Here is a 20,889-nt window from a genome sequence, read left to right as displayed (position 1 = left end):
TTTAGAGAGAAAAAAATATGATGACCCCTTCCTTCTGAGGTTCAGTTCATAAAAGTGGATTGCGATGAAGTCACACCTGGCCAAAATTATTAGCACATCAAACTGCTTGAAATAGCATTGCAGTACTTTCCCCTGCTGGCAACGTTCGTGCATACACGAAAGTTACAGACGTCAACAAAATCAAACCGAGAATGGTAATGCATTACGCTCTTAGGGTTTAAAGGACTCTATCTTTGGATTTCATTGTTGGAACGAGCTCAACTGTCCACACCAGATCTTGGTCCATTCATTACCCTATGTACGTTAACAGCTTATTCAAGGAATGTAAATTCCATATCCAGAAAAATCTTATTTTGCAGTGCTGTAGATTTTTTTTAAATGTAGCAGGCTTGCTATTCAAACACCATTTTCATTATTGGTGTCACCTGTATATACGCTCTAAAGACATTTAAATTGAGTTTCCCGAGTGAAATATTAGTTCTATGTTACGGCTAAAAAGGAAAAAAAAAGTCTGCGATTCTGGCTTATGTAAATTTAATTGGAAATGACAAGACAAAAAGGAAAATGGTCCTTAGAATTCTAACATTCAATTAATAATGTACTATTACAATCTTTATAATAGAAATAAGATTAAGTTAAATTTATGAAAAGCTTTACCATTGGAACTCAATTGTGATGGCAGCTGTATAGGTGTTATTCTGGCTCAGAGCTCATCTAGCTTGAGGAAAATTGTGGTCGAGTCAAGGGAATACTCACAGTTGCTCAGCCTTGATCACAAAGCAAGACTTTGCAATACCATAACCATAGACATATGAAAACGGTGATGGTTTTTTTCACCATAAAACCTACAACGACCAACCAGCCAGCGCTTTGAAGGAGGGACTGTTTCTTGTTAAATATATTTGCTGTGAGGAGTGTGTTCTCTTAGAGAGGGCTTTGCCAGGCGTTGGTGCAAATTAAAGCCAGTGACAGATCTGGGGCTATGGGAAATAGAGAAGAACACTTAAGCTCAAGAAATGAGTAAAATATGTCTGGCGGAGCCCACCCCCGCTGCATATGTGTAAATGCGTTATTAGCCGTAGTGGGTGGTAATAAACAACGCCGTAATATGTTGCTTAACTAGTTCACGCTTGGAATTTTTTAATATGAAACTCAAGCCTGATTGACGATCGTTCTCTGCTGGCATTTTGATTTGCATCACACTTTTCTATCACCATGAAAGCCCATTGTTTATTCAAATGCAAAATGCTCGACAATTGAAATAAGATGGTGTCTGTAAACAGAACTCAACTTCAGATCAGATTCACTTGCATCATGTCTCCTCCATAATGAAATATGAGAGTCTTTCAAAATTGTGTAAACTGCTAGAGTTGCAGGCTTACTTTTTTCCTCTAATGAAACAAAAACATATAAAACATGTCTGAGAAGTATCCGTGGCTGTTGCAAATCCAAATCGTCAATATACCGCTACCTTTTTAACCGAACTTTTGACAAACTCCTCTCCGCACGAATAGACTGAACGCTGCAGTCCACGTACAGTATACGTCTTTAAAACGTAGCCATCATACCGACATTTGCAGGTTACTTTCAATTTAATTTGGAAGGCAATATCCAGTGCATACCACTCTTGGCTTTTCACCTCTCCAACAGAAACTTCGGTAAAACAATCCGAGCGACATTGTTTCAGGGCGCACGAGAATTGGGAGAGTGCAACAGCAGTACAAAGGAAGTGTATCAGCGGAGCAGGGATCTGCAGATGGCCAGAGCCCCCCTGAGACAAAAGGATAATAACAAAGCCCTAACAATGAGTGCAGTGTGTGCGTGCATGCATGGTTGGTGGCAGAATCTCAGCTGGACTGCAGATCTGTGAATATTTTATCAGTCACAGTGGGTGGCAGTAAAAAAAAACAACTGACATGCAGGAAATGAAATTTTTATTTTGAAAGCACCAGGTGATTTATGGCAAAGATGTTGAATTGGAACCAGAATTGCCCCCAAAACTAATATTGTGAGATTTTCAAAAGGGTATTAAGCAAACTCTTCTGTAATTAAATTCACATTCAGGAGATTATTATGTTTAGGCTTAACTTCTATTCACTTCTATACCACTGTCACATACACTGACTGTAGCTCGCAATGACACGGGTGTCATCAGAGAAAATTACTTCAGTGAATGTAGAAAAAAAAAATTGTTCTGCAAAAACATCAACAAGAGTACGTTTGGCAATATTCGAGGATAGAAGCAAGGCTGCTGCAGTTATTGTTTCTACTCTGGTGCATTGTAACAGAATCAGCACACATTCTGGGCGATTTTATACAACCATTCTTTGTTACTTTAGCTCTGCACATTGCCAAAAATGTGCTCTGCTACTGATACATCACTTATATGTCTTTGAAAAACGCACTCATACAAATATGCAGTAAAACATATGCTGTTCATTTATATGTTCTTTCTTGATAGCTATCAGAATGTATTTCTTTGGACTGACATTTACAATATGCACAGGTGTTACAAAAACGCAACCACGTTCAACCTTTTGTCAATACACTCCCCACACTTTGTCGATTATGGGGTTGTTTGACCATACTTCACCCACGTGGGTCGGTGCGGGCTGGAATAAGAGGTGGCCCAGTATCGATTTTACATATCACTCATCACTGCTATTAGCCGTTGCCGGAAATCGAACTCAGGTCACCAGATTAATAGTCCAGTGCACTGACCACTATACCACTGCCCTCAAACACAAAAGTAATACTCATGTACATTATTATTTACATTAATTTCCAATGTTCACAAAAACAGTTGAAAGCTCAGTCGTAATTGCAAGTGGAAAATACAGGTGGTCGCATGGTCATTAGAATGTTAACAAGCTTTACGTGAATGCATTTCAAATGCATGTCTACAAAGTTAGTCCTGTATGTATCATTATTATTAAATATGTGAATTATTATAGGTTCATGTAATCTCAGGAACGTTCAAACATTTAACATTTATTTAAAATTTAAGGAGGAATACAACACTGCATCCTGGGAAGCGTTTAAATGTACCTTTATCTGTACATTTATGAGTATAACTGACGTTTAAATGATTCTGCCTTTCGTACTAAACATTGAAGACATGCATTACAAGTTTTCTGATGTTTATAATAAACAATGCAAATTGCTGTCTGTGAAGATGTGTGTGTGCGTGCGTACATGTTTTGTATACAGAAACATAACTTAAGACTGCACAACATAAATGCACTTTGTTGGGTGCAGTGACATATACTATCACCAATTTTGCTTGCTGAAATAGTTGTGTACGTACATCTCTCATCGTGACTGCACTCACAATTACAACCAATGTATGTCTCAGTTCGCCTTCGCTTGACGCAAGCGGTTTGTTTTCTCACAAAAACATACGATTTATTGAAACCACGAGAAGGCTTATTTATTGAATTGGCTTTGCTGAGCTTGATGAAAACTTGAATTTCCATGGAAAGGGTTATTCCTTATGTTGACGGAGTTGCTAAGCAAGTAGAAAAAATTAAAGGCCACTGCTTGCTGCCTTCAATCCACACAACGGTCTCTTCTACTGTGGGTGTTATGAAACAGAAGGGGAAACCTTAGATCAGGTGCTAAACTTGCAATGCCACACTATAAGCCAGCTGGCCCTTGTTGATACCAAGCACCTGAGGGGACTTCATCTTCACCCGACAAAAAGGCGATGTTTAAAACTCAAAATCCGCCGATGTTGCTGCTATCAGTTTATGAGAAAAAAAATACATTGTTTTAAACGTATCCGGTACTGGAATTGTAATTATTATTTTAACAGATGTAAACATTTAAATGTGCTTTTTTCTGACATAGATAAGGAATGTCCTCTGTATTTTTTATGCATTTGGAAAAAATCAAGAGGTCAAAGGTTTAATGGTTAGTTAAATAAGAGGAAAATTAAATGTTAATTGTTTAGTCCTAATCTAAACACTGCCTCCTTGCCCCTAACATTTAACCTTCATTACTATGTAATTGCAGTAAGATACCATCCATTATTTACTCTGCCGGAATTAATTACGCGACAAAACCAAGTTCAATTTTCGAGCAAGTTGGACTAGCCATGGGTAAAAGATTGTTGCCTATCCACAGATAACGACGTGCGTTTGTTTACAAATTCAAGTATAATCTGCTCAGTTATCTTGAAAAACATTTTAACAAATGAGCTGGGGCGTTACCAGTTAATGAAAGAGCAGTCAACTTCCCTTGTAACTGTACAGGTGGTATCTTTTTTTTTATTATTGGAACATTAAGCAATCAGCTGAAAATGACACCGTACATTCTGCTCCTGTTAACTAATAGTACTGCATTACCAAAATCATCACAAAGGACTCTGATCAGGAACCACAAGGGGATCCTGATAACCCTCCAGTTAATGTTGTTTTAAATTCGCACATTACACAAATGAAAAGGCAATTATTCTGCACAATATGAATTTTTTAAAGTGCTTTTAAATTGAAGTATTTAAACGTTTTTCTTGGTGGTGGGAAGAAAAACATTATAATCACGTAACTTTGTTTTACATACCATTATTTGGCAGTGTACACTGATGAATTATTGATGATTTAATAAACATATGGTGCTGATTATAATACATGGCACCATGCAAAGGGTAGAATTACTTATGTTCCGACAGAAAGAACAGCAGTGCCCTCAAGTGGATAAAACGGTATTGACTAATCAATCATATACCCAGTGGTCCTCAAAATCCTTGGAATTGTTTCCCCCCTCAATCAAAACCACTGGCCCCTTTGCCCCCCCCCCCACCTCAATTTCTATGGGCTACAATACAGAGTGATCGCATGTCCACATCTCTAGCCCATGCGCTGTTAGTAAGGCATTTACTTGATCCTGTGTATCGAGTGGTTGTTTTGTCGTCACCGCTACGCGGCTCTGACATTTGACATGCACAGCGGTTCTGAACCTGGAATGCAGACATAATGGTGGCTTTCGCGACCAATACTATCCACAACAGGAGGATTCCTCCACAACTCTGGCTGTCGCCTCATGAGGCTGGTTGTTATAATTACCGCTGAAACGTCGTACTCGAATTGAAAATGTTGCAGTGGGTTTACCCTCCAACATACCGGTGTGCTGAACTAGTAACAAATCACCATTGGTACCTCATTTGCCAGTAAAAAATATGATAATTGTTTTTTTTACCCTTTTATCTGGCAACAAAACTGCTTACCCCGAGCTCTCATACTCTGATGGTGCATTGTCTTTGAGTTGTGCGCCTTTTGGCGTCATCTGGTCCAACACCATGTGAGACTAGGTTCTAAGGAAAGCTGTCTCGGGTGTGGACCAATCAACTTCAAGGACAGTGCACACATTATCAGAGTTATGTTTTTGTTTGCATTATGACTGCAGGTATTGTGGTCTATGCAAACATGACTCCTCGTAAAACAGGTGTCAGTTTTGTTGCCAGATAGAAGGGTAAAACAACAATTATATTAACAAATCGCCATGTTTTGTGTACGTGACGAAACTTACTAATTGGCTATGTCGGGTGGTGGCGGGTTTAACGACACATTTATATTTACACGATCTAACCCCCCCCCCCCCCCCGCTAGTGTGTACTTATCCTGTAGAACGAGTTAAACATTTAAGGACGGTACAGGCGTGATCACAGCAATCGCTGCTGGTGCTGCAAGCAACATCGGGATACGCTGCACAACAAGAGACCGTCTGATCTGCCCACTGTCCCCTCGAAAACCACGGTGCTTCTCAAAGCTGGAGGAACGATGAAATTGGATTTGGGTAGCGATAGCATCCCGACTGCGAGCGGCCCCCATGGGTTTCCTGGTACGAGTAAGGGGATCTTGTAGTACGTTAAACATTCATCTTGCAGACATCATTGTTCCACGGCTTGTTCTGTTATCCTTAGCCAAGGCTTACAAAGCAATCATTTTTAAAAGCCAAGAATAATAATCCTGCATATATATTTTTAATGAAATGAATTTTTTTTACACTCTTAACAACGGAAATTAACGTGCTCGTAGTGTACACACGGCGGTGTGGCGTTACATCTTCCTGTGCGTATTGGATCAGAGCGGCGCTACGATACCTTTGGGAAATCGACAAACGCTAATTCTGCTCAAAAATAGACTCTCTCTCTCTCTCCCCGGCGTAGCTCGCCCCTGCGTGTGTTGGGACTGCATCTCAACATTGACATTTATACCCGACCGCCAAACCTCTGGTGCCCACTTTGTGCCAATGGAAGGGTCCATCAGGATGGAGTCCCCAGCAGAAGCGGTGTCTGTGATGTTCGTGATCTACCTCTCAGCTGGATGGCGTATCTACGTGTACTGGGCAGTCCTTTCGTGGATCCGCTGTTTGATGAGGCCCTCGTCACACCGGTGAAAAAGAGCATTGCAGCTCATCGGATTCCTCCGGTATAAATATTCTGATTCCGATATTGACCATTCTGCTGTCCACGACATAGGCACGTCACCTATAACACCTGGTATTCATGACGCCCATCCAAGCACTGTCCAGGTTCAACAGTACTGCATGGTGTACATTCGTTCAGAATTATATATGGGAAAATATACTGTATGCATTAAAGTGTAAATCAAAGACCTCTTCATTGTATTATTGTAACGGTATTCTTATAAAGTATCCATCCAAAACTTTAAAAATATTCCACATCTGCCAAAACGCAGCAAGTTAATAACTGGTATCACTGTAAATGTTTTCTGCATAGCTATGATGCGGAAAAACGCTCAAACACTCCGTGTGCTCCACTGCACGAACAATGCTGAACTCCATACCCTGATCAATAATCGATAGGAATTCTCTCCACACTCTACAGGGTGGTCCAGACGTCCTGTGACCCACATTTAATTCTCTAAAACGTCGTGTTTTTTTTAAGTAAGGTTTATTTAAAACAGAAATTAATATGCAAAGGAAAAAATTGTTAGGGGTTAATTAATTGGAGCTCAAGACATCTGGACCACCCTGTAGACCAGTGTCATGTTATTGTGTTGCTAAAGTTGCGTTGGGACACATTTGCATTTTCATTTCGAAATTAGACTTGGAACGTTTTTGCACAATATATTGCAGATTGGTTTGATGCTGTATGATAACAGCGTATAACTCCTTGTGTATTATAATCTTCCGATGAACTAAATACAAAAATAAAAGTTAACAATGTTTTAAAACCACTGCTGGATGGCCCTTCCACACCATGTTCGGTCGGATTACCACCTGTTCCGGTTTTCCGAGGGATCATCCTCTCGAGACAGCTGGGGAAATCTTTTAAGTTTTCTCTTCTTCCTGTATTTTGAGATATTATTCTTCCCATGCACTTCAGTTGGCAACCCAGCATATCAAGACACAAGGGTTGTTTGACCATACTTTACCACGTTGGTCAGTGCAGGTTGGCGAAGGTGGTGTGGTGGGGAAACAGACTTCAGTTCAGATATCACCACTAATCGCAGGCATGGCCAGACATCGAACTCAGGCGGCCAAAGTGCAGTGGGGGCAACCATTGGACCACGCTGCTCCACTTACAAAATACAACTGTTTAGCGTTGTCCTTCGCCTGCACCTCCGATTAGCAAGGTTGGCTACGTACGGTGCGAAAGAAGTCCAAGATACAACTTGCAGTGGACAGTCAGCTTCGTAAAAAGATGTCAATGCACGAGGTACACGTGTGCAATATTAACGAAACGAAACAATTATACCACACCACGACAATACAACCATGCATGTTTATTCGCAAGCTTTTACAACATGAGAAACCCAACCACATATATTCGCACAACCACTGTTACAAAATCTTAAAAGTTATTTGTCTTTTTAAGATACATCATTGGGCGACGTGTGCGTGCAACACACACTTGAGCCAAGTCTTTACTTAAGAGGAGAACATGCTTGTGCGGTTAAGCAGTTGTACATTTTCTAAAGAAATCAATACAAAGGCACCTTGTTAATAATCATAAGGAGATCCAAGTGATACAATTATACCACAAAGTAGCCTTTTCCCGGTCTGCACAAGATCGATGCAATACCGAACATCACTAACGTTTTAGCCAAAGCAATGCATGCTCTTTTGCACTACCCAGTGGTTATTCGGCTGATTACCATATAATCCATTAACCAACGCTGTTTATTCAAGGGCACACACCCGGGGCAAACCTTCCAAGAGTGAATCACATGCAAATTGCATGCAAATCAGCAGAGAATTGTAAGCAAAAGGAGTTAATTATTTAAATGTTGAAAATCAAGTACAGGACATTTTTTTAAACCTATATTTTCACTTAGAAGTAACTTCGGCAGTTCATGCAGTCCCAATTGTCAACTATAATCAGAACAAGGTTTTACATTTGCTTATTCTCTATTGTACGAACTGTGCATTGAACTTCTTTCGCACCGTACGAAGCCAACCATGCTAATCGGAGGTGTTGATTACCTGGCTTGGCTGACAGTAGCAGCAAGAGGTCAAATCAGGCCTGAATGCTAATACCTGCCAAGTTAAAATGTTGGAAAAACTAAAAATATATCGCCATTCACAGATGAGTTGAGTTTCTACGTTGCCACTGCATGAACTAAAGCTAAACATGTTCTCACATTGTGACCAATCACATCACTGTGAACGAACTGCATATCCCAACTACTGCACACGTGTTTAAAATGTGCAAACGCCACGACTGCTTAAAACGAGCGCTTTGTTAACTTCACTAAATTGAAGCCCACACAAATAATTCAATGTTTTAAACCTTATGCACATCGTCTCTAAGTACAACTTATAGTAGCTCAATGCCACACACTTCTCCAACACTTTGTACAGAGTTTGTTGCGAGATTATCAAGTTACAGCCGGAGATGTTTACAAGTCAGTTCGCGTAACCAATACTGACCCATAACAGATCACCCCTATCAAAGCTGCACTACTCGTGTGCGGGACTTGCGTGGTCGTTTGTCAAACGGAGCCCTCCATTGACATACAAGGGATGAGGGAATTAACGTTAAACTGCTGTCCCCTGGTAGGGCCCATGAGCAGCAAAGGAAACACAAGGCAGACCCCCAACTTATACAATGAGGCCGATTCACAAGCAGCTTTTGCCAACACCTGGGAAATGTTTGGCGTTAAAAGATCACGCAGGGTGAGAGTTTGTGGTACATTTTCAAACGCCGACCCAAATTCACCTCATCCCCTCCTCCTCGGTCTAAATCAGACCTCTCGTTACGAAAATACCCCAATTAATTATAAGGTCGAACAGGTGAATAGGAATTTACTGTAAAGCATGCCCAGGTTTATCGTGTAGTATATCAAACAGGCTCCCAAAAGACGTGGTGTTTATGCCGGCCCAATAACTCCACGAAGCCAACGCACGGGAGAGGTACAGGTGCCCATTCATTGTTTTGCTGCAACAAGAAATAATGAAGAAACTCGCACTCCCTTCAGCAGAGACAACACACCGATGCAATTGGTGAAATGTGCCCCACGTCGATTTAACGCTTCCAATTAAATTTTGACACAACAAAAACAGTTCTTCCACATTCAATACAAATTAAAAAGATGAAAAGATTTTGGGATTCTTTTTTTTACTAAACTTTTAAACAGAAAATACAAACGCATGCATTGCAGCAATGTAAATTATACATTGCGCAGAAATGTTAAACTACACCGTTAACTTACTCTGCCATATCATACGTTTCATTAACACAATGTGCACTGTTTAATTAACAATTTGATACCTAACGTTTTACTTCTAATATTTTTTTAAATGCAAGGTTTATTTAAGAATTTGTAATTATATCACCGAGTATGGTCGTGTAAGTAGTGGTTTTAATGCAAAGAGTAAGAACATGTAATTTTAGCAACAAGGAATGTAGACCTTCATACTTTTAATACATAGTTTGTGGATTAATGTCCAAACACCACAATTTACTTATTGCTCCGTTGTTTGGTCACGATTGGCGCACAAATGGATGTATTTACCTAATATAATACGGAGCTATTAAAAACATTGTTGAATACACTTTCCCATTAACTTTACATAAGCGCGCCACACAATTTCCAAAATAAAATTTTCTTAACAATGCTCAATCTTACACGATTAGTTTTCAGCACATTACTTTAAAATACTTGTTTTTTTTAAATAAATATATGAAGGTAACGTTTTAGAAATACAGTAATTTAAGAACTGTGTACGCAATGATAACTGTACTACAAATATTAGTGGGTGGATTATACGTGAACACACTTAATTCAGATTATACACACGAATCTGAAAGAAACAGACGATGAAAAGGTTTTGTTTCTGATAGCGCCCAATACGCTAGTCTGCGAGTAGGGGGTGACAATTTCTGTGTGTAATCCGAATTGAATAATTTGTGGATAAATTTCGAATATGGCAAGCTTTGACTGCCACTGCACATGACTGTCCAAGTCCTGCGAATGGCCTCATGGTATCCTTAACGTCCACTGTGTGAACCAGATGGCGCATTTGTGCGGTTCGTACACCCACAGTATTAATCAGGGCAGCATCTGGATTCGAATTGTGAACCTCTGCAGCAAGTGGCGAACGCTGTTCCGCTATCCCACGTGATCACCCCCCCCCCCCCCATATAGGTGAAAATGTTGCAGGTCGGGCTGTGGTTTTGTACTCTGGCTACCTGCCAATTGTCTAAATATGTTATTTTAAAAGTAGATTACCTACTTCAGTTAAGTATATTTGTGTTTCAATGGCAGTGGGCACAAGCTGCCAGGAAGAACCTATTAACTATGAATCTTGCAGCGAATCGTGCATGGTTACTTGAATGGCAACACCGGTAAAATAAAAACTAAAACCCGCTGAAAGCAACAACCGACAGAAAATGAATAATCAATACTGTTGCTAAAAGTAACAATGTTTCTTCATGCTCTTTAGTTCCTTCGGTAAAGTCACGTAGGTATAAAATAAAATACAAAACAAAATAAAAATGAATCAAATCACTACGTTTTGGAAGCAACACAAGCTTCCGTCATCAGGTGGGACAGCCACGGCAAGAAACAAATTGCTGTAGTGGGCAAAAGAGCTGCTTGTGACAAGAGATCTCGACGGAAGCTTGTGTTGCTTCCGAAACGTCGTGATTTGATTTTTATTTATTTATTTCATTTTATACCTACGTGAATTTACCGAACGAACTAAAACGTATGGATCATTGCAGTCACGAAAACTTAAGATCTAGAATGTTTCTTCATTTAAAAAAATCGTATTGTGTAATCTCAATTAAATTCTTACCACATTCAAACGTATATGTAAATAGCCGGTGTACAACATATATTAGCTCCGCAATTCAATTTATTTACCATTAACTTGTTGTGACAGCATAACTTGTGTATGACACAAAGTGACTTTTGGCATTCTAGATACATATATACAAGCACTGTGTACGAACTACTGCAAAAGGAGTACACTATTCAGGATTGAGAGCTGACGTGTTGCACTTTGCCAAAGCGATTACAGCAGCACTTAAAGCCAAGGCTCTTTTTTATTTTTTTAAACACTTAGCATTTGCTGGCCACACGTTTTTGTTAAGTTTGCTCGATAAAAGCCTATGGTGAATACAGACCGGACACGAAGCACTAAGTCTCCATTCAGCCAAGAGAAAAAAAAGAATACATCTTGTGTTTTACTACCATGCAAACCAAGTCAAGTGTGGCAAATAGAGTGCAATGAAAGTCACAGTACATCAGTGCAATAAACATTAACTCCATCGACCACACATCAGTGTAGGGGGATTTTAGAACACAAGGGGTCGTCTGTTTTCCACAAAACACCTGGCATTAAGTGGCACCGCTTATTGCCAATTAAAGCTGTGTATATATGTCTACAAAATGAAACCAAAGTTTGTAAGGTGTGAAGTGCAATTCCAATGTTGCTTCATTCTGAATAAAACTGTGAAAATGTTCAACGAATAACTTAAATACCTCCCATAGCGTTGACATGAATTCTCTTTGGTTTTTTCGGTAAAGTCACGTAGGCAAATAAGGCAAATAAATGTAATCACGTTTATTTTCCTCTTTTACCTACGTGACTTTACCGAAAAAAACAAAGAGTATGGACCCCTGCAGTCACGAAAACTTCAAATCTAGAATTGACATGCATTGTTCACTATTGCAGTGAAAATGGAATGGAGCAGCAGTTTTTCTTCAAGGCATTCACAACAACTGCACAATCCCAAGTGTGCAGAGGGGGGGTCGTGAAAAAAACGATAAGATAGAGAAGCACTTTTGCATTGTTTAGCTAGCCTCAATAACACAGCAACTGTATACCCACTAGTTATCATAGGATAAAATAAATTAAAATAATGTTCAGTACCACATTTTAGCCTTTTTTTGTAAAATAATACATTTTGTGCACCGAAAGAAGTTTAAATGTCTAACTTTAATGAGGATCGTGTATTCTTCAAATTATTTCCTTCAGAAGCCACCTTTAATCCAGCTTTCAATGTCTATTGATCACAAACGTGTAGAACGCCTAACAATATACATATCGACTGAGGTAAATAGCAGACGAGGAATGCTGGAATGGAATGGCATCCGAGCGATAGAGATGTGAGGATCGTTGACCCGAGGCATGTGAACACCGTCCAAAACACATTTCACGAGCCAATCCCGCTGTGATGTCACGCTCTACAGATCAGCCACGAATTGGTTTACAATATCACCGGGGCTGGCTCGCGAATGTGGCATTAACGCAAGCTGCTGCGAATCGGCGAGTTGAAGCGAGCTTGGCGGTGTTGCGCATGCTTCTTAAACGACCGGTGAAAAGCGCCACACGCTCAGTTGCGCGTGGACCGGAACGGAGGGCTAGGCTGGTCGGTCTGTCCCTCGGGTTCTGTCCGCAATCCGAGGCCCGCCCTGGAACACTGCGGTTGGGCGGCTGTCGCTCCTGCCGCCGATTGTCCCTCCGCGCCGCGCTGCTCCCCTGTGCTTCTCAAGGCTCTCAAGGCATCATCCCACTCAACCATCTCCGGGTGCTGAAATTTCCCTGCGGGCGTGGAGATTCGCGCAGACACTCGAATGCAGTGAATTGAAAATATTTTTTTAATTCGAGATGTTATTCTAGACTATTTTACAGCACACTTGCCAAGTCGATTAATGTATATAATGCTTCCAGTCTAGTATGTTTGTAATGTTTAAACATTTAATCATAAACAAATCAACAACTGGTATGCAATTGTAAAGTCGTACTCTTGTTATTTAATTTATTGTCTTTCTACGTGACTTTACCGAAAGAACCAAAGAGTAATTCCTGCAGTCACGAAAGCTTCAAATCAAGTTTGGTATGTCTCTTACCTTTAAAGAAATGGTGAAAACTATAAAACACATTGATATACAAATATACCAAAACGTGTTATCTGTGGTATAATAAATATCCATATATGTTAGAATTAAGTACAGTTCTCATATGCCAGAATATACTTTTTTTTCAAATTATAAGAATCACCTTTGCAAGATCACCTTTGTAACAGAGCTGTTGCTCAATTGCACTTGCGTGTTTGTGTCACGTATACATTACCTTCTGTGGAGTTGTAAAAATCCTGGAGCTCTCCCGGACGATGGTGAGTCTGCTCATACTCGTACGCCTGGAAGATCATCTCAAATCGATCCAGGTCCTTCACGAGCTTGGCCTCCGCAGACCTCTGGTATTCGTACTCCTTTGAGTAAAACAAAAAAATGCAGAAGTAAAAGGATGTGATTTGACAGCGATTCACTCGCAAACCCAAGTGCAGATTTAAACCTTGCTTTGAAGATTCCCCAGAGCAAGTAGCTTTCGCTGTGGAGTGAGTATTGTGTGGACATGTTACCTCATGTATGAAAGCAATGCAATCATCGCCGAAGGTATCCATGGTACATACCTCCCATAAGCTGTAAAGTTCCTTTCCAATTTCTTCATCTACCAAGGTCGAAATGTGTTTCATGGCATCCTACAAATGGTAAAAAAAAAAATTGTATTGCAGTTTAAAGGTACACAGTGTCATTTCAAATGTTAACTCTTTTCAACATCTGTGCAATACCTTCAAATGTACGAGTCTGTTTAAATACTTAACAAAGTGTATACAGAAAATACGCAGGCAGAACATAATTTACACTGAGGATTATTTTAAACTGACACAAATAAAAACATATCTAAATGCCATCAGACTAGAACCCAAAGTCAAATGATTGCTATAAAAAATTGAAAATATTGGAAAAATTAAGGGCCAGACAACAAAAGCCTTCAATGTTACTTTGTGAGCATTAGTTATGTGTACTCTGTTCCAGTGCATCAAACAATCATAGTGCAACAAAATAAGCAGATACCTCTTCTCTGCGATGCTTTTCCTCCTTGCTGACGTTATCAGCTGGTGCAATGTCCCCCACAATCGACTCTGCCATGTCATGCACCAGAGCCAGCTTCATGCATCTACACAATAACTGTCATTATCACATGGGCCATCCCCCACATTTCCTGGGATTCATTTCTACTAAGAAATGAAAAACCATCCCAGCTTTAAAGGAATGTTTACATTTCTCTGCAGCTGTTCTGGACGGATAAAAGACATTTAACAATGTTTTTACTGGAAGATGCATTTTGTCGTGAAATGCTGTGAATGGAAAGGGCTGGTGCCAGGTTTTACATAATAGTTGACACAAAAATATAAAATAACTTCTACATGAATGGAATAATGTGTCTCAATGTCAGTACTTGTTTTTTGCTAAACGCTGCTATAAGGCTTTACGAAAACAACGCGATTCTACGTAAAAGTTCACTGTCCAAAGTTGTTTGTTTTTCACATGTGCAAAACTATGAGGAAAGTGCTCTTATCTACATGCCAATAACTGTTAAACGACAAGTTCACAATCCAATGCAACACACTCACTTGTCCTTGTTAAGACACTCATCCCGAATGAGGAAAGCCAAAATGGCCATCCTGTACATGTGGTCAGCCACACTTTCTGGGTCTGGCACCCTTCTGTAGATCCATCCAGTCCGTTTGACGTTCTGAAATAGAGGTCAAGATATCAGCTTTAGTCAAGCTCAAATAATACGCGAGATGTCCGCATCGGAGCTATGGTTTGCCCTGCGTGCAAGAGGAGACTGTCCAGTCCCGTCATAGTGTAGATGTAAACATGCTGCATTTAAAGTGCAGAGTTCCGAGCAACAATTCCCGCCAAAAGGTGCTTGAAACATTAGCCAAGTTTCTTTAATCCGCTGTATCAGCACGTGCCCATGCAGACACGTGATATAATTGCACTCAGGTCAGTGGCTTTTAACTTCTAGTGCAGTCAAATGTTGGGACGCCCACTTGACTGCCACCAAGACAGGGGAGACATCTTTAAAATAAGGTGGAGGGAGTGAAAACGGCGGCGTGGAGGGCACATACATATTTTACACCACACGCCATTCACTCTGGTGTACTGTAGTTTCCAAGTAATATTCAAACTCTGAATAATTTCTATCATGCAGTTACATGTTATATACATAACAAACCCAAATGGAATAAAGATCAAGTCGCAAATTGAGGCGAGAGAATGCTTAAGGGTAGAGACAACCCATGCACTGCAGAAACCGGTTAAAGACTTTTGTGCATGATAACAGTCCCAGGAGAACGCTGCGTGGCACAGTTCTATGCCATCTCCAGATGCCAGAGGCCATTATAAAAAATGCAAAGAAGATGTCAACCCAGATACATCAAACGCTTTCAGCTAAAACTACAGTAAGACATCAGCTATCAAGGTTAATTTTAATGGCATGTAATAACTTATATTCTTGGTTCTTTTGGGAAAGTCACGTAAATAGAAAACAAAATTAAAAATATTAAAATAAAAATCATAAGAGAAGACCACTTGTGTTGCGATCGAAACGTCTTGGATTTTTTGCCTTTATTTTAAATGAATGTGTATTTATTTATTATTTAGTTTACTACTTATATATATACTTTTGTAGGCTTTTTGCTTTTTATTATTTTCAAACATTTTTTCTATTTACGTGACTTTACCGAAAGAATCAAGAATATGAATTCCTGCAGTCACAAAAGTAATAAGTGAAAATATAATAACTTGGAAAACAGATATTGAAACGTGTTCAATGGTATTCTAGCAAATGTTCAATTCAGCCAAAATGCTTCCAAATTTCAAATCCAAGGCTTTGTATGCATACAAAACATCATTACACTAAACAAATGCCATTTATTTTGCCCAGACATAACTGAAAAGTTAAATCACTCCTCCCCCTAGAATTATTAACCAACAATGATTTACAAGAGGTATCAACCAAATACTCTAAAACGCATGTTTCTAAATGTGGAGGAAAAAACTGGAAGACCCAGAGAAGACTCCACATGACCACAGGGAGAGCATGCAAACTCCAAAAATACAGGCGTCAGGGTTAGGATCGAACCAACGACCTCCTGTATACCAGGTGAGGCAATTAACATCGCCACCGTGGTGCCCCAACATTATGATTGATGCGTGCCATTGGAGAGGAGATGGGGGGTAGCCATGTCAGTGGGCCTAGGAAGGTGATGTCGTGAGAAGGGATGATGAACGGTGGTCAAGACTAACAATTGAGTGGCAGATTAAGGAGGGGAAATGCCCCGGAATATATATATCTACTGCAGAGACGGAGCCATGATATCATCTCTTGTGCAAGACCAAGATGGATGTTGCATCGCAAGACCATGAAATATGTCAACAGCTTGTGGAGGGTTCTTCCCGCAGTAGAGAGATCTGAGCTGATGATTGTGACTAAAATATACCTCGGGTGGTGTCATTTGAAAGTTCTTGCTTTGGCCCACATGTTGCATTCCCAATTAGAAGCAGGAAATGTGACTTGGCAATTAAAAGCAGGAAACTTGCTTTGTCCATTTTATCCAAATTTCTCTCAGTCATAGGTCTATTGGATTTTTAGACCACTAATATCTAGCAGCATTTGGCTAAGCAAGCAATCCCTGGACCGGTTTTGACTTCCTGGGTCTCATCAGTAAAGTCGAGCTTGTTAATATGCTGCTGGGTTACCAGATGTTATTGGCATGTTGAAAGCAAAAAGTTATTTTATGTACAAATTCATTAACCGTTGCTGTGGAACATTAAGGATATTTGTAAGCCGCACAGGGACACCTGCCACGAGGGGGGATCCGTCTAATGGTTGAAATGAGAGATGACAAGGCGCTTTGAGATGCGGAGGAAATCAAACGCCCTATAAATGCAAAATATTGATTACTTAAAAGTTGTGGACGATTCTACCCACCCATCTCATCGTCATTACTGCACTGTGTTCAACCACCCCACTGCAGGTCACAATATTCTGCTTCTGCACTCTCACTTCTAGATTCTTACATTTATTCCCATTGTCTATTTTGCCAAAAACTCCTAAATGAGACCTTGCTCAATTCGTAATCACTCGCATCCATCTCAACTGTTGACAGTGCCGTGTGTTGCTGGCCGTTCGACGTTCCGGGCCTCTGAGCCTATGCCCAGCAACTGTTTAATGGTTCACAGCAACTCGTTACCTGTCTTGTCATTAAACTAACGCAAAGGAAACGGGAAGATGCAATTATAAATAATGTATAATTAATTATAATTGGAGCCAATCGCATGCAGGATTGAAGGTCACGATTCTTATATATCGATCCACGAATCGATTCCCGTTATCTCAATGCGGTTTTGCTGGAGCCTTTTAACCGGCAGAGGCGCTGCGGTTAAACCCCGCGAACCTGCAAATGTTACACAAACTTATCGCGTTTCAATGAACCACCTACAGCACCATACATGTGAACGGGGGCTGTACGCCCCGACTGGGATTCAACTCGATTCCTCTCCACCGTTAATCGGTAACAGGAATCAAAGTACAAATCCTTACTTGCTTACCACAGCACAGTTACAATTGCAAAGAGCAATTAACACAACCGCAATGTTTTTACCGCCACGCCCGTCAAACACACTGCCTTCAAATAAAATGATCGGCGACGTTTCGGGCAACAGCCCTTGTTCGTTTCAAATGTGGAATTAAACTGAAACGCAGCTAGCCGGCGGTGACTAGGCCGGACTGTGGGGCCTCGATTGTTTGGGGGGGGGGGTGACGTTGGGGCGACGCCAGGTGACGTCGATACAGAAGCAGCAGACAAAGTCCAGCGTGAGGGGGTGGTGAGGAATGGCGCCGCCTCAACAACGCGAAACACACACGAACCTTCAGCTGCCCGACAACTTTGATGAACTCGAAGAGTTTCTGCATCCGCGTGGCTCCTGACGCCATCTCGAGCTGCTGCTGCTGTTGCGACACGAGAGACACGCTCGCGCCCCCGGCCGGCAGTACCAACGAGGCTGGTGCCACGCACGGACGCGAGGTTTTGTTTGTTTCTCCCCCCGCCGAGTTTCGAGCGCAATGAATGGAGGGCGGTGGGATCCGCGTTAGCCGAGGCGGCCTGTCTCCTTACAGTAGTGACGTCATGTCGGGGAGCAACGTGACGTCACTTCCGCGGAGATTTCACGTAACGTCCGCAGCGCCCCCCCCCAACCCCTCGCGCGCCCCCCCCCACCCCCTCGCGCGCCGCCCCCCACCCCCTCGCGCGCCCCCCCCCACCCCCTCGCGCCCCCCCCCCACCCCCTCGCGCGCCCCACCCCCCTCGCGCGCCGCCCCCCACCCCCTCGCGCGCCCCCCCCCACCCCCTCGCGCGCCCCCCCCCACCCCCTCGCGCCCCCCCCCCACCCCCTCGCGCGCCCCCCCCACCCCCTCGCGCCCCCCCCACCCCTCGCGCGCCCCCCCCCACCCCCTCGCGCGCCCCCCCCCCACCCCCTCGCGCGCCCCCCCCCCACCCCCTCGCGCGCGCCCCCCCCCACCCCCTCGCGCGCCCCCCCCCCACCCCCTCGCGCGCCCCCCCCCCACCCCCTCGCGCGCCCCCCCCCACCCCCTCGCGCGCCACACCCCACCCCACGTGACGTCACCCCACAGATAACGGATACAGCGCTACGATGACGTCACGGCCGCGTGATCGAATGCGTCAGGGTGAAACCCTGCCGGGTGACCTCATAGCCAGTTACAAATATATATTTTAAAATATTCATTTGACGATATAGATGGCGTCTCATATTAATTGACCCTTCACTTTGAAGCTAATCGATGAATTGTCACTATTCAATTGTAAAACTTGTTTTATATACAAATATCTCTCGTTTTTCCGCCTCGTTTTTACGTTGACTCGTGAGGGCGATGACATCATAGCGACTATCAACAGCCAGATGATGTCATAACGACTACAGCCTATTGTGGCAACGTCAAGCGACTGAAGTGGGTGAATGACGCAGCAGAACGAGTCATTCGCTAGCAACGATGACGTTATGTAAACAGCGTCGATGTGCTCGCGCGATGACGTCACACAAAATATACTACTTGTGCATGGTCTTAAATTTGGAGCTACTTGTGCATGAGCTGCCAGTCAGCCAGTGGAGGCCCACTAGAATGGCACCACACGTGCGTTTATATTCAGAACATTGTTGCTAACAGATGAATCCTCAGCTGGTGTTTCATATATATGCCTTTAGATTGCATGAAATGTGAAGCAAGCAGCACTCGACATTTTCCTGCATTTGCAAGTGGCACCAACAGATGGTGCCACTGGCCAAGTTGGGCCCTTGTTTAGAATACAGCTGCATGGTGTCAAGAGGTTTTAATGTCCTTTACATTTCAAAACATCAAATAACTAGTTATTAGCTACATCCCCGTAATGCAGGACTCCAATAATAATCATACACATGCAGGACTCCAGTAATAATCATACACAAGCAAAACTCAGTCTAGTGTTAACACTTCTAAATAAAAAAATATGTGGTTATAGTCTTATCAGCTAAGCTTTTAACTTTCCAGACAAATGTTATCGAGCATATTTTTTTTAAAGCAAGCAAACTCTGGAACGGTTTCAACCCTCTGGGTCTCATTAGCAGAGCCAGGCTTATTTAACAATACCCCTTATCTAGAAATGCCTCGGCGAGTCTTGAGGCTTCTTAAGGAAGGGTTCTGCATTGGGAATTCCTACCTGTCAACCCATTACATCAGTGCCTATCGTTTTACAGACCAATTGAGACATTATTGGTCATGCCGTGCCCTTATAAATCTCAACGTTCATCCTACAAAGTCCCATCACAAGGGAGAAACACAAACAAATAGACAACAATTGTTGCCAGTATTGCAATCGCTGTATGCCATATGGACCTGAAAACTCAATTTCCCTGTTCAAGAATACGGGTAAACCGTATAGGTTGACAGGTTTGGAAATTTGGCCAATTCCATTACAGTATTGAGGATGTGGCAAGAATTGGGGACATCACAAAACATTTATGAAGCTCTCAAAGCAGCTGGGCCAAAACTCGAGGTGGTCAACAAGTGGCAGTGCAGCAAGTGGGTTCATGAACTCGTCGTGTGTAACTTAGGGCCCCTCGTATGCTCGGGATAGTATCTCTGTATATATACCCTACAGTTTCCTCCCACGCGAAGCCAAACACTCATAGAGAGAATTACCCAAACATTCCAATGCAGAACCCTCCCAAAAATACTTGAGGCTCATTAAGGCTTTCTTGAGTAAACTAAAACAGTGCAGTGCAGTGCAATATTTTATATATATAATATATATTTTTATATATATTATCAATAATCGAGAGCAATACCACACTGCATGTTATAAAAAAAAGGCTAACATTCGCAATTTTATGGGATAGTAGTAACTTACACTATAATAAATCAAATAACAAGCACATAAAGACGTTCATTCATAAAACAGAGCTAAATAGCAGAAGTAATGTTGGTACCATACCTCATTAAGAATGCGTGTTGTGTCTTTCATACGAACAGTATTCTCGCAGAAATTGTTTTGACAAGTACTGG

At 41.8% G+C, this 20,889-nt stretch overlaps 1 protein-coding gene across 1 annotated transcript; it reads right to left on the bottom strand.

Annotated features, from left to right (window-relative positions):
* Positions 1–7,741: 7,741 nt before the first annotated feature.
* On the bottom strand, positions 7,742–18,517 carry HDDC2 (HD domain containing 2). Its single transcript, XM_078865518.1, has 6 exons — positions 18,202–18,517; positions 14,894–15,015; positions 14,334–14,436; positions 13,889–13,957; positions 13,549–13,687; positions 7,742–13,017 (listed from the first exon to the last, which is right to left on the bottom strand). The coding sequence occupies exons 1-6, from the start codon at positions 18,265–18,267 to the stop codon at positions 12,809–12,811; spliced, it is 708 nt and encodes a 235-aa protein (XP_078721644.1). The 5' UTR covers positions 18,268–18,517; the 3' UTR covers positions 7,742–12,808.
* Positions 18,518–20,889: the final 2,372 nt, after the last annotated feature.

Source organism: Lampetra fluviatilis, chromosome 20 (genome assembly GCF_964198595.1).
Source record: "Lampetra fluviatilis chromosome 20, kcLamFluv1.1, whole genome shotgun sequence".
NCBI classification, from domain to species: Eukaryota; Metazoa; Chordata; class Hyperoartia; order Petromyzontiformes; family Petromyzontidae; genus Lampetra; species Lampetra fluviatilis.
The sequence above is the reverse complement of the archived record's forward strand: the minus strand, read 5'-3'. Positions and strand labels throughout refer to the sequence as shown.